General features: G+C 39.7%; 1 protein-coding gene across 1 annotated transcript in view; it reads right to left on the reverse strand.

The window, feature by feature from the left end:
* LOC128662969 (BRCA1-A complex subunit RAP80) overlaps positions 1-19,055 on the reverse strand; it is a 392,665-nt gene that overhangs the window by 38,467 nt on the left and 335,143 nt on the right. Inside the window, exons 5-6 of the mRNA XM_053717051.1 lie at positions 13,631-13,694; positions 11,958-11,994 (exon numbers count right to left, since the gene is read on the reverse strand). Of these exons, the coding sequence (XP_053573026.1) occupies positions 11,958-11,994; positions 13,631-13,694 (101 nt within the window). The remainder of the gene's footprint in view (positions 1-11,957; positions 11,995-13,630; positions 13,695-19,055) is intronic.

Raw genomic sequence — 19,055 nt, forward strand, 5'->3', positions numbered from 1 at the left:
CTCTAGTAGAATGAGCTGTAATTCTTTCAGGGGGCTGCTGTCCAGCAGTCTCATATGCTAAATGGATTATACTCCGAAGCCAAAAAGAAAGAGAGGTTGCCGAGGCCTTTTGACCTCTCCTCTGTCCAGAGTAAATAACAAACAGGTGAGATGTTTGGCGAAAATCTTTAGTAGCCTGCAAGTAAAACTTCAATGCACGGACTACGTCTAGATTATGCAAAAGACGTTCCTTCTTTGAAGAAGGATTAGGGCAGAATGATGGAACAACAATCTCTTGATTGAAACCACCTTAGGTAAAAACCCAGGTTTTGTACGCAGAACTACTTTATCTGAATGAAAGATCAGATAAGGAGAATCACAATGTAAGGCAGATAACTCTGAGACTCTTCGAGCCGAGGAAATAGCCATCAGAAAAATAACTTTCCATGATAGAAGTTTGATATCAATAGAATGAAGGGGTTCAAACGGAACCCCTTGAAGAACTTTAAGAACCAAGTTTAAGCTCCATGGCGGAGCAGCAGGTTTAAACACAGGCTTAATTCTAACTAAAGCCTGACAAAATGCCTGAACGTCTGGAACTTCTGCCAGACGCTTGTGTAAAAGAATAGACAGAGCAGAAATCTGTCCCTTTAAAGAACTAGCTGATAGTCCTTTGTCCAAACCCTCTTGGAGGAAGGACAATATCCTAGGAATCCTAACCCTACTCCATGAGTAATTCTTGGATTCACACCAATGAAGATATTTACGCCAAATCTTGTGGTAAATTTTGCTGGTGACAGGCTTTCGTGCCTGTATTAAGGTATCAATTACTGACTCTGAGAAGCCACGCTTTGATAGGATCAAGCGTTCAATCTCCATGCAGTCAGTCTCAGAGAAAGTAGATTCGGATGATTGAAAGGACCTTGTATTAGAAGGTCTTGTCTCAGAGGCAGAGTCCATGGTGGAAAGGATGACATGTCCACTAGGTCTGCATACCAGGTCCTGCGTGGCCACGCAGGCGCTATCAATATCACCGATGCTCTCTCATGTTTGATTTTGGCAATCAGACGAGGGAGCAGAGGAAACGGTGGAAACACAGATGCTCTAGCAGCGCCTTGGTTCTTCAACCTGGCCTATCAGTGCCGCTTCTGGGTCCCTGGACCTGGATCCGTAACAAGGAAGCTTGGCGTTCTGGCGAGACGCCATGAGATCCAGTTCTGGTTTGCCCCAATGGAGAACCAATTGAGCAAACACCTCCGGATGGAGTTCCCACTCCCCCGGATGAAAAGTCTGACGACTTAGAAAATCCGCCTCCCAGTTCTCTACCCCTGGGATATGGATCGCTGATAGGTGGCAAGAGTGTGTCTCTGCCCAGCGAATTATCTTGGAGACTTCTGACATCGCTAGGGAACTCCTGGTCCCCCCTTGATGGATGATGTAAGCCACAGTCGTGATGTTGTCCGACTGAAATCTGATGAACCTCAGTGTTGCTAACTGAGGCCAAGCGATAAGAGCATTGAATATTGCTCTTAACTCCAGTTTATTGGGAGGAGTTTCTCCTCCTGAGTCCATGAACCCTGAGCCTTCAGGGAGTTCCAGACTGCACCCCAACCTAGAAGGCTGGCGTCTGTTGTTACAATGGTCCAATCTGGCCTGCGAAAGGTCATACCTTTGGACAGATGGACCCGAGATAACCACCAGAGAAGAGAATCTCTGGTTTCCTGATCCAGATTTAGTAGAGGGGACAAATCTGTGTAATCCCCATTCCACTGACTGAGCATGCATAATTGCAGCGGTCTGAGATGCAGGCGCGCAAATGGCACTATGTCCATCGCCGCTACCATTAAGCCGATTACTTCCATGCACTGAGCCACCGTGGGGCGCGGAATGGAGTGAAGAACACGGCAAGCATTTAGAAGTTTTGATAACCTGGACTCCGTCAGGTAAATTTTATTTCTATAGAATCTATCAGAGTCCCTAGGAAGGAAACCCTTGTGAGAGGAGATAGAGAACTCTTTTCTTCGTTCACTTTCCACCCATGCGACCTCAGAAATGCCAGAACTATCTCTGTATGAGACTTGGCAATTTGAAAGCTTGACGCCTGTATCAGGATGTCGTCTAGGTAAGGAGCCACCGCTATGCCTCGCGGTCTTAGAACCGCCAGAAGTGAGCCCAGAAGCTTTGTAAAAATTATTGGGGCTGTAGCCAACCCGAATGGAAGAGCTACAAACTGGTAATGCCTGTCTAGAAAGGCAAACCTCAGGAACCGATGATGATTCTTGTGGATCGGAATGTGAAGTTAGGCATCCTGTGGTCATGTACTGACCCTCTTGGATCATGGGTAAAATGGTTCGAATAGTTTCCATCTTGAATGATGGAACTCTGAGGAATTTGTTTAGGATCTTTAGATCCAAAATTGGTCTGAAGGTTCCCTCTTTTTTGGGAACCACAAACAGATTTGAATAAAACCCCTGTCCTTGTTCCGTCCGCGGAACTGGATGGATCACTCCCATTACAAGGAGATCTTGCACGCAGCTTAGGAATGCCTCTTTCTTTATCTGGTTTGCAGATAATCTTGAAAGGTGAAATCTCCCTTGTGGGGGAGAAGCTTTGAAGTCCAGAAGATATCCCTGAGATATGATCTCCAACGCCCAGGGATCCTGAACATCTCTTGCCCACGCCTGGGCGAAGAGAGTCTGCCCCCTACTAGATCCGTTGTCGGATAGGGGGCCGCTCCTTCATGCTGTCTTGGAGGCAGCAGCAGGCTTTCAGCCTGCTTACCCTTGTTCCAGGACTGGGTAGGTTTCCAGGCCTGCTTAGATTGAGGAAAAGTTCCCTCTTGTTTTGAAGTAGAGGGAGCTGATCCTGCACCTGCCTTGAAATTTCGAAAGGCACGAAAATTAGACTGTTTGGCCCTTGATTTGGCCCTGTCCTGAGGAAGGGTATGACCCTTACCTCCAGTAATGTCAGCAATAATTTCTTTCAAACCAGGCCCGAATAAGGTCTGCCCCTTGAAAGGAATGTTAAGTAATTTAGACTTTGAAGTGACATCAGCTGACCAGGAATTAAGCCATAGCGCCCTACGCGCCTGGATGGCGAATCCGGAATTCTTAGCCGTTAGTTTAGTCAAATGAATAATGGCATCAGAAACAAATGAGTTAGCTAGCTTAAGTGTTCTAAGCTTGTCAATAATTTCAGTCAATGGAGCTGTATGGATGGCCTCTTCCAGGGCCTCAAACCAGAACGCTGCCGCAGCAGTGACAGGCGCAATGCATGCAAGGGGCTGTAAAATAAAAACCTTGTTGAATAAACATTTTCTTAAGGTAACCCTCCAATTTTTTATCCATTGGATCTGAAAAAGCACAACTGTCCTCAACCGGGATAGTGGTACGCTTTGCTAAAGTAAAAACTGCTCCCTCCACCTTAGGGACTGTCTGCCATAAGTCCCGTGTAGTGGCATCTATTGGAAACATTTTTCTAAATATAGGAGGTGGGGAAAAGGGCACACCGGGTCTATCCCACTCCTTACTAATAATTTCTGTAAGCCTTTTAGGTATTGGAAAAACATCAGTACTCACCGGCACTGCATAGTATTTATCCAGCCTACACAATTTCTCTGGCACTGCAATTGTGTCACAGTCATTCAGAGCAGCTAATACCTCCCCAAGTAACACACGGAGGTTCTCAAGCTTAAAATTAGAAATCTCTGAATCAGGTCTCCCCAATTCAGAGACGTCACCCACAGACTGAAGCTCTCCGTCCTCAGGTTCTGCATATTGTGACGCAGTATCAGACATGGCTCTTACAGCATCTACGCGCTCTGTATCTCGTCTAACCCCAGAGCTATCGCGCTTGCCTCTCAATTCAGGCAATCTGGCTAATACCTGTGACAGGGTATTATTCATGATTGCAGACATGTCCTGCAAAGTAATCGCTATGGGCATCCCTGATGTACTTGGCGCCATATTAGCGTGCGTCTCTCGAGTGGGAGGCGAAGGGTCCGACACGTGGGGAGAGTTAGTCAGCATAACTTCCCCCTCGACAGACCCCTCTGGTGACAATTCTTTTATAGATAAAGACTGATCTTTACTGTTTAAGGTGAAATCAATACATTTAGTACACATTTTCCTATGGGGCTCCACCATGGCTTTTAAACATAATGAACAAGTAGTTTCCTCTGTGTCAGACATGTTTGTACAGACTAGCAATGAGACTAGCAAGATTGGAAAACACTTTAAACAAAGTTAACAAGCAATATAAAAAACGTTACTGTGCCTTTAAGAGAAACAAATTTTGGCAAAATTTGAAATAACAGTGAAAAATAGCAGTTACACTAACAAAGTTTTTACAGTGTATGTAACAAGTTAGCAGAGCATTGCACCCACTTGCAAATGGATGATTAACCCCTTAATACAAAAAACAGATTAACAAAACGAAAAATATGTTTTTAAACAGTCATAACAACTGCCACAGCTCCTACTTTTGAAGCCTTTTGAGCCCATCAGAGATGTCCTATAGCATGCAGGGGACTGCTGAGGGGAGCTGAATGTCACAGTTTGTAATTTTAACTGCACCAACTGTAACTTCTATACTATAACAGTGGAAAGCCTCTGTTTCTAGGCAAAAATAAAGCCAGCCATGTGGAAAAAACTAGGCCCCAATAAGTTTTATCACCAAAGCATATATAAAAATGATTAAACATGCCAGCAATCGTTTTATATTACACTTTTATAAGAGTATGTATCTCTGTTAATAAGCCTGATACCAGTCGCTATTAAATCACTGCATTTAGGCTTAACTTACATTAATCTGGTATCAGCAGCATTTTTCTAGCAAGTTCCATCCCTAGAAATATGTTTACTGCACATACCTTATTGCAGGAAAACCTGCACGCCATTCCCTCTCTGAAGTTACCTCACTCCTCAGAATATGTGAGAACGGCAATGGATCTTAGTTACTTCTGCTAAGATCATAGAAATCACAGGCAGATTCTTCTTTTAATGCTGCCTTTGATAAAACAGTACACTCCGGTACCATTTAAAAATAACAAACCTTTGATTGAAGTTAAGAAACTAACTATAATACACCACTCTCCTCTTACTACGTCCATCTTTGTTGAGAGTTGCAAGAGAATGACTGGGTATGGCAGTTAGGGGAGGAGCTATATAGCAGCTCTGCTGTGGGTGATCCTCTTGCAACTTCCTGTTGGGAAGGAGAATATCCCACAAGTAATGGATGATCCGTGGACTGGATACACTTAACAAGAGAAAAACCATCTGCAATGTTTGCCATATTCTAAGCCCTATAACTTTTGTACCACTTGGAGTAACAATGCAAACTTTTTTTTTCTTAAAATTATTAGAGAGCTATCTAATTCAATATATTTTGGATTTTTGAAATTGGTCCTACATATTTGGCATTGAAAAAGCATACTTTTCAAATGTTATGATTTTAAGGATATTTTTTTTTATTAGCAGTCCTTCACTGAAGTTTAAAAGCCTAAAAATGTAGAAAATTATAGTATAGTAACTATGACTAAACAAGTATAGTAACTATGACTAAACAAATCTCAAAGGCTCAACAAATCAGAGGAACTAAAACATTAAAAAGAACAGGTAATTAGCTTTTCAAAGGCACCATGCAGAGATGTACAGTTCTTATAGAAAAAAATTATGGGTAATTCAACAAAACTCTAAAAATTGGGGGTTTTGCTCAGGAAGGTTAATTTATGGAATGGCCCTAATTTTATCTAGTTAACATCAATATTGACACTTCATTCATTAGTTGGGTTGCTTTACTTTCACTGTAACAACAGTTATTAAAGGTCAAACGAACCACATAAATAGAACATTAAAATAAAACAGGAATGAGCTTTCCAAAGACACTATAGCCGTACAGGTCATAAAGAAAAAAAATTATGGGCAAGCCAAAAATACCCTCAAAAGGCGATTTTATGCTACACTTACAACAATTTTTTTTCAAGAAGGTTAATAGAAAGCACTACCCAATTTTAAGAAAAATCTAAAATTTTAAGGCAACTTGCATTTGTATATTTGACATGGAATGACACGTGACTAAATGTAGGCTCTTCACTTGCCTGGAATCAATAACTTGTGTGAAATAAATCATTTAAATTTTCAATTTATAAATTACCATGTTTAACCTCCCAACACTTCATTGCTATAATTAATGAATTTTCTGATCATCGTATGGTATTTGTATAAATGTTTCAGTGTATTTTGAGCTATATTTATAAAAAAAATTATGTTGTTTATTAAAATGAACATTAAAGTTTAAGAGACTTTTCAATTTACTTCTGTAATAAAATGTAATTTGTTCACGTTGTCTCCTTTGTTGAAAAGCATACATAGGTAAGCTCAGAAACAGCAAATGTGCTACTGGGGTCAAGCAGCTGAATTATGGCCTCACATATGCATATTTTCAAACGGCTAAATCAAAATCAAGTTAAAGTTCCACAGAGGTGAAGCAGGTCTGATAACTGGTCTTATCCTGAAAGCTCGAACAAAGGCTTGAATGTCAGGAAGTCTCAAAATCGTTGCGTGATACAAGACAGAAAGGGCAGAAATTTGGCCTTTAACTGAACTGGCTGATAAACCCTTATCCAGACCATCCTGCAAATAATTAGCAGAATTCGGAAAGAGTGACAACAATAATTCTTAAACTCACAATAGGAAAGGAAAACTATCCAGACCTTGTGATAAACGTGACTTGTAACATGATTTTTTTGGCCTGAATCAAAGTGTCTATCACTTGATTTGAAAAACGTCTCTGAGACAAAATCAGGCATTCAACCGCCATGCTGTCAAACTGAGAAATTAAAGGTCTTGATGGAAGAAGGGATCTTGAGAGAAAAGGTCCTTCCTAAGAGGAAGACACCAAGGCTGGCAGGAGGACATTTGTTTCAGGTCTGAATACCAAATCCTGCGAGGCATACCTGAGCATTTAGAATCACTAAGGCCCTTTCCTGTTTTATACTACCTATTATCCTGAATAGTAATAGAAAAGAAGAAAATTTGTAAATCAGAATGAATAACCAGGGAATCACTAGTGCTATTCGACTATTAGAGTCACTTGTAGATCTCAAGATCTTGCACAATACCAGGGTAGCTTTTAATTCAAGTGAGAAGCCATGAGGTCTATGTCTGGCCTTCCCCAACAATTCACAATCTGGTTGCCTCCTGATTCAAGGACCATTTGCCGTAGTGAAGGTACTGACAACTGATTAAGTCCACTTCCCAGTTGTCCCCGGGAAGGGGAATTGCTGTAATCATGCAATGATAGCATTCTGACCAAGACAGAATACATGCTATTCTTTTCATTGCTAAGGTAATTTGAGCACCGCCTTTGTAATTGATGTAAGCCACTGTTGTGAAATTGCATAAATAAAGAGAGAGAAGTGCTCAACCTGGAAACAAACAATAGCATAATAGCTTGTTCTATGGCTAGTTACCACCCAAGAAGCAGTCTCTTTTTGCTCAACATGTGCCTTTCACAGAGAAGAACTTTCCTGAAGCATATCAGTCTGGTCCTGACTTCACAGTACAGTCCAGCCCCGAAATACCAGGCAATCCCTCTCTGAACAAGAGAAATAATAAAACCACAGACGTACGTTTCGGCCTAGTGTGGGCCATGTCAGTGAGGTGCAGCCATATCCCTCTAGGCACACTGAGCAACTGGTCCACTTCTGGATTTCCGCACCAAGCTTAAGGAGACTTCCCTAAGAGTCATAATTTGCATAAATAAAAAAAGAGTAGCGCTCAACCTGGGAACGAACAATAGCATAATAGCTTGTTCTATGGCTAGTTACCACCCAAGAAGCAGCCTCTTTTTGCTCAATATGTACCTTTCACAGAGAAGAACTTTCACTGTTGTGACATTGTCTGATTGAAACCTCAAAAAAAGATTCCTGTTGTAAAAGGGGACAACTATGGAGAGGCCTGAAGACTGAATGGAGATCCAAGATGCTGATGGTAGCCTTGCCTCTCGAAGAGACCAAACTTCCTGTGCTCTCCGGGAACCCCAGACTGTGCCCCAACATAGCAGGCTGGTGTCTACTGTAATTACTACCTAATTCAGACTTCAATGATTGGCGAGTCTGCCACCAAGTTAGAGAATGTATTGTCTTGAAGTCTAAAGAGATCTTCTGAGACATGTTGCTGTAATCTCTATTCCACTGTTGCAACATTTGAAGTTGCAAAGGATGTAAGTAAAAATCTGGCAAAAGGTATGGCACCTGAAGCTGCTGCCACGAGACCGACAACTTCAATGCTTTAAAGCACTGTAGGAAGAAAAGGCCTTCTGCAATTGAAGTCTGTATGCATGTGTGAAATATAGTTTCATTGTTATAGAGTCTATGATGAAGCCCAGAAAGTCAACTCTGATGGTAGTAGAGATCTTTTCTGGAAATTGATGCAGTACCACTGAGAAATTATGTTCAGTACCCAAGGAACTTAAATTGTTTTTTGCCCAAAACTCCTGAGAAAGGTTCAGTCTGGATTGGGGGACGAACTTTCATGCTGATTTGGAGAAAGACAGGCTTTTTGGTCTGTTTGGACTTAGACCAAGAGTAACTAGGTTTCCACATGGAGTTGGAGATGCCTGACTTTTTGTTTTCGAATGAAAAAAAGAGTGAAATATTCAAATAACTGATAATAATAATAATAATAATGACAAAAGGAGTGAAATCATACGGCAGACTTAACCCTACCCTTAGCTTTTTTGTCTTGCGGCAGAAATGCTCCTTAACTTCTAGTGACTGTAGTAATTATAGCATCCAGTCCAGGTCCAAACAATATCTTTCCCTGAAATGGAAAGGAAAGAAGTCTGCTTTAAGATACTATATTAGTAGACTATGCCATAAGGCTCTTGTAGTCAAAACAGTCATAGCAGCACACTTTTCATTAATGCAAGTTAAGAATTTCAACAAAGATAGCTTATTGGGAAATAAGGTAAGAAATGTTACAAAAGACTACAGTAGCTACAGATATGCAGGCTTCACAAAACTATATCCTGCCAGCTGAAAGGATCGCCTGAGGAAACAAGTTTTTTGTCCATGGGTCCTTAAAAGAGGTACATCCTCTAAAGGAATGGTAGTCCACCTAGCCAAAGAATCACCATCCACCACTGGAATAGTCTTCCATAGCACCAATTTTTCAGAGGGTAAAGGGAACATGTTTTTTAATTTGGCGGAGGCAACAAAGGAAGTGCCTTGTTTGTTCCATTCCCTGCTAATTAGCACAGAAACTGTGGCAGGTTCCGGGAAGGTAGATGGCTTCTTTGGGGCTGCCTTTAAGAACTTATCAATCTTTTTTTACTGATTGTTTGTCTGCATGTGAATGGTCATCAATCTCCAAAGCAAGCATGTATGTGCTCCAATTTTAAATTAAAGGACACATCTTCAGCTACTTCATTAGAAGGGGGGTCCTGGTTTTCTGTATAATTATACTCATCTGAGGAGGAGGACTCTAATCCAACATTACTCCTGGAGGTTACAGGGTTTCCTAGACTGGTCCCTCCTTAGGGATGTCCCAGATGAGCCCAAGGCCTATGAAGGGCTCTCTTCTGCCCATTGCAGTTCTGTAAAACTGTCTTGGGGATAACCTTGGTGGGTAACAAATCCCTGAGTACTCTATTGCTAGAGAGAGTTATGCAGCATTGCATATGCAGCTGACACAGGACTCCATTTAAGAAGCTGCAAATGCAGCTTTAGAGCACCTTCGGCTACAGGCTCACATGAGTCGATAGTTAAGAAGCAGCAGTCATCAGACCTCTGCTTTTTAATCTATAGGCCAACTCTTAAAGGGACAGTAAACACCAGAATTGTTGTTGTTTAAAAAGGTAGATAATCCCTTTATTACCCATTCCCCAATTTTGCATAACCAACACAGTTATAATAATATACTTTTTACCTCTGTGATTACCTTGTATCTAAGCCTCTGCAAACTGCCCCTTTATTTCAGTTCTTTTGACAGACTTGAGTTTTTAGCCAATCAGTGCTTGCTCCTAGGAGCTTCACATGCCTGAGCTCAATGTTATCTATATGAAACACATTACCTAACACCCTCTAGTGGTGAAAAACTGTAAAAATGCTTTCAGATTAGAGGTGGCCTTCAAGTTCTAAGAAATTAGCATATGAACCTCCTAGCTTTCAACTAAGAATACCAAGAGAACAAAGCAAAACTGGTAATAAAAGTAAATTGGAAAGTTGTTTAAAATTACATGCCCTATTTAAATCATGAAAAAATTTTTTTGACTTGACTGTCCCTTTAACTGTTGTTTTTTTTAATCCCCCCCAGGCTTATCCGACTGGGGTGATTGACAGCCACACACGAGCAAGGGGCAGCATTGAACAAGTATTTGATCCCACAGACTCAGCACATAAGTTACAAGCTGAGTAGGGACACACACCAAGAATTCAATAGCAAACACATATGAGAAGTGGTTAAATGGTCATTGGAAGGCCCTTCAAAGGGACCAGGGTTAAGTCCTAAGACCTGTTTGCCCCATAATGATTTTGAATAGTAAGGGCAGGCAAGTATCTAAAATTAGATAGCAGCACAGAAATAAGTACCCTGGGGAACAGACAAATATTGGCACAATGTAAGACTGAAGTTCCTGTGAGTTTGAATCAAAGGGTTAAATAAAAATAAATGTATGCAAAGCTCTTGTTATTAAAGGGACAGTCTAGGCCAAAATAAACTTTCATGATTCAGATAGAGCATGCAATTTTAAACAATTTTCCAATTTACTTTTATCACCAATTTTGCTTTGTTCTCTTGGTATTCTTAGTTGAAAGCTTAACCTAGGAGATTCATATGCTAATTTCTTAGACCTTGAAGCCCACCTCTTTCAGATTGCATTTTAACAGTTTTTCACCACTAGAGGGTGTTAGTTCACGTATTTCATATAGATAACACTGTGCTCGTGCACGAGAAGTTATCTGGGAGCAGGCACTGATTGGCTAGACTGCAAGTCTGTCAAAAGAACTGAAAAAAGGGGCAGTTTGCAGAGGCTTAGATACAAGATAATCACAGAGGTTAAAAGTATATTATTATAACTGTGTTGGTTATGCAAAACTGGGGAATGGGTAACAAAGGGATTATCTATCTTTTAAAACAATAAAAATTCTGGTGTAGACTGTCCCTTTAAGGATGCTTACCACTCCAAGGCTCTGAGACATTTCAGTGTGTCAGCAAAGATGGCCACTGAAGGTAAGGGGACAGAGGAATAGCCTGCATTTGTAAAATCAGAGAGACAGTACCTCAATTTTACTGTGAATGTGTAAAAGTGCCCAAACGTGCCTATAACTTTATGTAGTGTTTTCTAGTCCTGTGGGCTATTAAGGTGCATGGTACTTACCTGTCAACACCTTTTTGTTTACAGTGCTCACAGCTGCAGATGTCTGCTTCCAGTAGACAGGCCCATCAAAGGCAGTGCAAGCATGGTACCAAGGATATGTAAAAGGAGTAGTACACTGTACAATAGGGAATGGTATGCCAACATTCACCTGGGAGGCTGGTAGCATATTTTAACTGGGAGAAGATTTTCACTACTTGGTTGATCTCTTCTGCTCTGTTAGAGAATCTCTTTCAATTGACTTTTAGATCAGCACTTCAAGTTTCAACATCCTCCTTGCCGGGACTAAAGAATCATTGGAAAGTGGGAGGAATTAAAGCTTTGTGTGGGGTGTTTTGCTTCCTCCAGTAGGACTGGGATTGTAGACTCTCACCATCTTATGAAAAAGACCAGTTTAATCTGATATGAGAATATAGCTAATTTTTAAATAAGGTCAAGTCTTCTGTTAATACTGTTTTCAATGCTGTGTGCCATGCACTATCAGTTTTATGTAAGGTTATAAAGATTTGCCAATGTACATAACATACAAATGTAATTGAATACAGTTCTAAAACAAAAGAATGTATATGCATTTTAAAAAGGAAGAAAAAAAATGAAATCACCTTATATAATCTGGTATTGGAGCAATGGTGTTTGCCTCTGTAAAGCAGAACAAAATAAAATGTTAACTTCATGCAAATGAGAATAGTGCAATTTAAAACTGCTATGATAGTCTCGCCTTTTTTCAAAAATTAATTTCCCAAGGAAAAGTTACTGAAACATAGCCAACTATATCTTAAAGGGGCATGAAACACAATTTTTTTCTTTCATGATTTAGAAAGAGCGTGTAATTTTAAACAACTTTCTAATTTACGTGTATTATCTAATTTGCTTCATTCTCTTGATATTCCAAGCTGAAAAGCATATCTAGATAGGCTCAGTTGCTGCTGATTAGTGGTTGCACACAGATGCCTCGTGTGATTGGCTCATCCATCTGCATTGCTATTTCTTCAACAAAGGATATCTAAAGAATGATGCAAATTAGATAATCAAAGTAAATTTGAATATTGCTTAAAATTGTATTCTCTATCTGAATTATGAAAGAAAAAATTTGGGCTTACTGTCCCTTTAAAGGGAAATGGAACCCACATTTTTTTTCTTTAATGATTTAGAAAGAGCATGCACTTTTAAACAACTTTCCAATTTACTTATGTTCTCTAGTTTGCTTCATTCTTTTGATATCCTTTGTTGAAAAGAATATCTAAATTGGCTCAGTAGCTGCTGATTGGTGGCTCAACATAGATGCATTGTGTGATTGGCTCACCCATGTGTATTGCTCTTCAACAAAGGATATCTAAAGAATGAAGAAAATTAGCTAATAGAAGTAAATTGGAATGTTGTTCAAAATTGTATTATTTATCTGAATCCTGAAAGAAAAAAATTGGGTTTCATGTTCCTTGAAAAACATTTTTTTAATGATTCAAAATATATTTTGCTGCCATTAATCTGCCCACTTGGACAGCTCATTGTATACCAGAATTAAAGAGCTATCATTAAACTAGCGTACAAGGAGCTGTTAATTTGCACCTCTCAAAAGTATTTCTAATGAAAAATTAAAGGGACATGAAACCCTCAATTTTTCTTGATTCAGACAGAGCTTACGATTTTAAAAAAAAAAGTTTCTAATTTACTTATTTTATCACTTTTCCTTCCTTCCCATGCTATTCTTTCTTGAAGAGATATCTAGTTATGTAGCATGCACATGTCTGGAGCACTGCATGGCAGGAAAAAGTGCTATAGCACCTGCTGCCATATAGTGCTATAGGCACATGTACGCCCCTGAACTCATCTCCCTGCTTTTCAGCAAATGATACAACGAGAATGAAGAAAATTTCATAATCAAAAGTAAATTGGAAAGAGGTTTAAAATCGCATGCTCTATCTGAATCATGTCCCTTTAACTGTTATCATAAACAGGTATTACTATGATGTTGCTAATTGTATCAATTCGATAATTCAGTAACTGGAGAATAGTTACTTGTAGATTATATAAGGGTTTCCAAGCCAAGTAGCTGTGAAGTGGCCGCAGCATCTAATTTTTATGGCAGACTACATGTGTATAATTATAACTCAATCTGAGTGTCAACAGTTTCCTTAGCCAGATTTTATGCATTGGTACACAAAACCTTCCATTTCCCAGCACATTTTGTGCATTTGAGTTAGAATGTCAGCTTCAACTAAAAAGGAAACAATAACAGGCCTTATGTTTGTTTCTACATGCTTGTTACATTTCTTACCAGAAGATTCGGACTCAGACTGTTCTAGCATGCGCAGAAGTCTTCCATCTTTGACTGCGGATTCCTATAAGGAAATCAAACAGAGTCATAAGAAAAAACACCCCAGGTATTATCTGAACAATATTTGCAGGAGGTAATCAGCACATAAAATAGTAACTTCTATGTATTATAAAGGAATTAGGTCATATTTTAATAGCCTACTGCTTAAGGTACTAAAATATTGAATACAGCATAAGCAGTATTTAAAGGGATAGTTAACACCAAAAATGTTATTGTTTAAAAAGATAGATAATCCCTTTATTTACCATTCCCCAGTTTTGCATAACCAACACTGTTATAGAAATATATATTTTACCTCTGTAATTACTTTGTATCTAAGCTTCTGCTGACTGCCTCCTTAGCTCACATCTTTTGACAGACTTGCATTTCAGACAATAAGTGCTGACTCTTCAATAACTTCATGTGCATGAGCACAATGAAATCTATATGAAACACATGAACTTACGCCCTTTAGCTGTAAGAAAACTGTCATATGCATTCAAATTAGAGGTGGCCTTCAAGGGCTTATAAATTAGCATATTAGCCTTCAACTAAGAATAACAAGAACAAAGCAAATTTGATGATAAAAGTAAATTAGAAAGTTGTTTGAAATGGCATGCCCTATCTGAATCATAAAATTTAAATTTGGACTTAACTATCCCTTTAAGAACACATGGAAGTGGGCAACTTGGGTGGAGCTGGTTGTGGCTAAGATGGCTACATAATTCTGGAGCTCTAAACAGCTGTTACTAAACAATGGCTGCTATGCAGTGACGCACCTTTATATTGAGCAGCGAAGTGCGACGGAAAAACATAATTTATGTAAGAACTTACCTGATAAATTCATTTCTTTCATATTAGCAAGAGTCCATGAGCTAGTGACGTATGGGATATACATTCCTACCAGGAGGGGCAAAGTTTCCCAAACCTCAAAATGCCTATAAATACACCCCTCACCACACTCACAATTCAGTTTAACGAATAGCCAAGAAGTGGGGTGATAAGAAAGGAGCGAAAGCATAAAAAATAAGGAATTGGAATAATTGTGCTTTATACAAAAAAATCATAACCACCGCAAAAAAAGGGGTGGGCCTCATGGACTCTTGCTAATATGAAAGAAATGAATTTATCAGGTAAGTTCTTACATAAATTATGTTTTCTTTCATGTAATTAGCAAGAGTCCATGAGCTAGTGACGTATGGGATAATAAATACCCAAGATGTGGAACTTCCACGCAAGAGTCACTAGAGAGGGAGGGATAAAATAAAGACAGCCAATTCAGCTGAAAAACAATCCACAACCCAAAACAAAAGTTTTAATCTTAATAATGAAAAAAACTGAAAATATAAGCAGAAGAATCAAACTGAAACAGCTGCCTGAAGTACTTTTCTACCAAAAACTGCTTCAGAAGAAGAGAAAACATCAAAATGGTAGAATTTAGTAAAAGTATGCAAAGAAGACCAAGTTGCTGCTTTGCAAATCTGATCAACAGAAGCTTCATTCCTAAACGCCCAGGAAGTAGAAACTGACCTAGTAGAATGAGCCGTAATCCTTTGAGGCGGGGATTTACCCGACTCCACATAAGCATGATGAATCAAAGACTTTAACCAAGACGCCAAAGAAATGGCGGAGGCCTTCTGACCTTTCCTGGAACCAGAAAAGATAACATAAAGACTGGAAGTCTTCCTAAAATCTTTAGTAGCTTCAACATAATATTTCAAAGCTCTAACTCCATCCAAAGAATGTAGCGATCTTTCCTTAGAATTCTTAGGATTCGGACACAATGAAGGGACAACAATTTCTCTACTAATGTTGTTAGAATTCACAACCTTAGGTAAAAATTGAAAAGAAGTCCGCAACACCGCCTTATCCTGATGAAAAATCAGAAAAGGAGATTCACAAGAAAGAGCAGATAACTCAGAAACTCTTCTAGCAGAAGAGATGGCCAAAAGGAACAAAACTTTCCATGAAAGTAATTTAATATCCAGAGAATGCATAGGTTCAAACGGGGGAGCTTGTAAAGCCCTCAGAACCAAATTAAGACTCCAAGGAGGAGAGATTGATTTAATGACAGGTTTGATACGAACCAAAGCCTGTACAAAACAATGAATATCAGGAAGTATAGCAATTTTTCTGTGAAAAAGAACAGAAAGAGCAGAGATTTGTCCTTTCAAGGAATTTGCAGACAAACCTTTATCCAAACCATCCTGAAGAAACTGCAAAATTCTAGGAATTCTAAAAGAATGCCAGCAGAATTTATGAGAAGAACACCAAGAAATGTAAGTCTTCCAGACTCGATAATAAATCTTCCTAGACACAGATTTACGAGCCTGTAACATAGTATTAATTACTGAGTCAGAGAAACATCTATGACTAAGAATCAAGCGTTCAATTTCCATACCTTCAAATTTAATGATTTGAGATCCTGATGGAAAAATGGGCCTTGAGATAGAAGGTGTGGTCTTAATGGAAGAGACCAAGGTTGACAACTGGCCATCCGAATGAGATCCGCATACCAAAACCTGTGAGGCCATGCTGGAGCCACCAGCAGTACAAACGAACGTTCCATTAGAATTTTGGAAATCACTCTTGGAAGAAGATCTAGAGGCGGAAAGATATAGGCAGGATAATTCCAAGGAAGCGACAACGCGTCCACTGCCTCCGCCTGAGGATCCCTGGATCTGGACAGATACCTGGGAAGTTTCTTGTTTAGATGAGAGGCCATCAGATCTATTTCTGGAAGTCCCCAAATTTGAACAATCTGAAGAAATACCTCTGGGTGAAGAGACCATTCGCCCGGATGTAACGTTTGGCAACTGAGATAATCCGCTTCCCAATTGTCTACACCTGGGATGTGAACCGCAGAGATTAGACAGGAGCTGGATTCCGCCCATACAAGTATCCGAGATACTTCTTTCATAGCCTGAGGACTGTGAGTCCCACCTTGATGATTGACATATGCCACGGTTGTGACATTGTCTGTCTGAAAACAAATAAACGATTCTCTCTTCAGAAGAGGCCAGAACTGAAGAGCTCTGAAAATCGCACGGAGTTCCAAAATGTTGATTGGTAATCTCGCCTCCTGAGATTCCCAAACCCCCTGCGCTGTCAGAGATCCCCATACAGCTCCCCAACCTGTCAGACTCGCATCTGTTGAGATCACAGTCCAGGTTGGACGAACAAAAGAAGCCCCTTGAACTAAACAATGGTGATCTATCCACCACGTCAGAGAGTGTTGTACATTGGGATTTAAGGATATTAATTGTGATATCTTTGTATAATCCCTGCACCACTGGTTCAGCATACAAAGCTGAAGAGGTCGCATGTGAAAACGAGCAAAAGGGATTGCGTCCGATGCAGCAGTCATGAGACCTAGAATTTCCATGCACAAAGCTACCGAAGGGAATGATTGAGACTGAAGGTTTCGACAGGCTGAAACCAATTTCAGACGTCTCTTTTCTGTTAGAGACAAGGTCATGGACACTGAATCTATTTGAAAACCCAAAAAGGTTACCTTTGTCTGAGGAATCAAGGAACTCTTTGGTAAATTGATCCTCCAACCATGTCTTTGAAGAAACGACACAAGTTGATTCGTATGAGATTCTGCAGAATGTGGAGACTGAGCAAGTACCAAGATATCGTCCAAATAAGGAAATACCGCAATACCCTGTTCTCTGATTACAGAGAGAAGGGCACCGAGAACCTTTGAAAAGATCCTTGGAGCTGTTGCTAGGCCAAACGGAAGGGCCACAAACTGGTAATGCTTGTCTAGAAAAGAGAATCTCAGAAACTGATAATAAGCTGGATGAATTGGAATATGAAGGTATGCATCCTGTAAATCTATTGTGGACATATAATGCCCTTGCTGAACAAAAGGCAGAATAGTCCTTATAGTCACCATTTTGAATGTTGGAATCCTTACATAACGATTCAATATTTTTAGATCCAGAACTGGTCTGAAGGAATTCTCCTTCTTTGGTACAATGAATAGATTTGAGTAAAACCCCAGACCCCGTTCCAGAACTGGAACTGGCACAATTACCCCAGCCAACTCTAGATCTGAAACACATTTCAGAAACGCCTGAGCCTTCACTGGGTTTATTGGAATGCGAGAGAGAAAAAATCTTCTCGCGGGTGGCCTTACCTTGAAACCTATTCTGTACCCTTGTGAAACAATGTTCTGAATCCAAAGACTGTGAATCGAATTGATCCAAATATCTTTGAAAAATCGTAACCTGCCCCCTACCAGCTGTGCTGGAATGAGGGCCGCACCTTCATGTGGACTTGGCTTGGGAGCTGGCTTTGACTTTCTAAAAGGCTTGGATTTATTCCAGACTGGAGAAGGCTTCCAAACGGAAACCATTCCCTTAGGGGAAGGGTCAGGCTTTTGTTCCTTATTTTGACGAAAGGAACGAAAACGATTAGCAGCCCTGTATTTACCTTTAGATTTTTTGTCCTGAGGCAAAAAGGTTCCTTTCCCCCCAGTAACAGTTGAAATAATAGAATCCAACTGAGAACCAAACAATTTATTACCTTGGAAAGAAAGAGAAAGCAAAGTTGACTTAGAAGTCATATCTGCATTCCAAGTTTTAAGCGATAAAGCTCTTCTAGCTAAAATAGCTAAAGACATATACCTGACATCAATTCTAATGATATCAAAGATGGCATCACAAATAAAGTTATTAGCATGTTGAAGAAGTTTAACAATGCTATGAGTATTATGGTCTGACACTTGTTGCGCTAAAGCCTCCAACCAACATCAGCCAAAGAAATAGCAGGTCTAAGAAGATTACCTGAACATAAATAAGCTCTCCTTAGAAAGGATTCAAGTTTCCTATCTAAAGGATCCTTAAATGAAGTACTATCTACCGTAGGAATAGTAGTACGTTTAGCAAGAGTAGAGATAGCCCCATCAACCTTAGGGATTTTGTCCCAAAACTCTAATCTATCAGATGGCACAGGGTATAGTTTCTTAAACCTTTGAGAAGGAGTAAATGAAGTACCCAGATTATTCCATTCCCTAGAAATTACTTCAGAAATAGCATCAGGGACAGGAAAAACTTCTGGAATAACTATATGAGGTTTGAAAACCGAATTTAAACGCTTAGTAGATTTAGTATCAAGAGGACTAGACTCCTCCATCTCTAATGCGATTAACACTTCTTTAAGTAAAGAACGAATAAATTCCATCTTAAATAAATATGAAGATTTATCAGTGTCAATATCTGAGATAGAATCTTCTGAACCAGATAGAACCTCATCAGAAACAGACAAGTCAGAATGATGACGGTCACTTAAAAATTCATCTGAAATATAAGTTTTAAAAGACCTTTTACGTTTACTGGAAGGAGGAATAACAGACAGAGCCTTCCTAATAGATTTAGAA

The sequence above is a fragment of the Bombina bombina genome, chromosome 6 (assembly GCF_027579735.1).
Source record: "Bombina bombina isolate aBomBom1 chromosome 6, aBomBom1.pri, whole genome shotgun sequence".
NCBI lineage: Eukaryota > Metazoa > Chordata > Amphibia > Anura > Bombinatoridae > Bombina > Bombina bombina.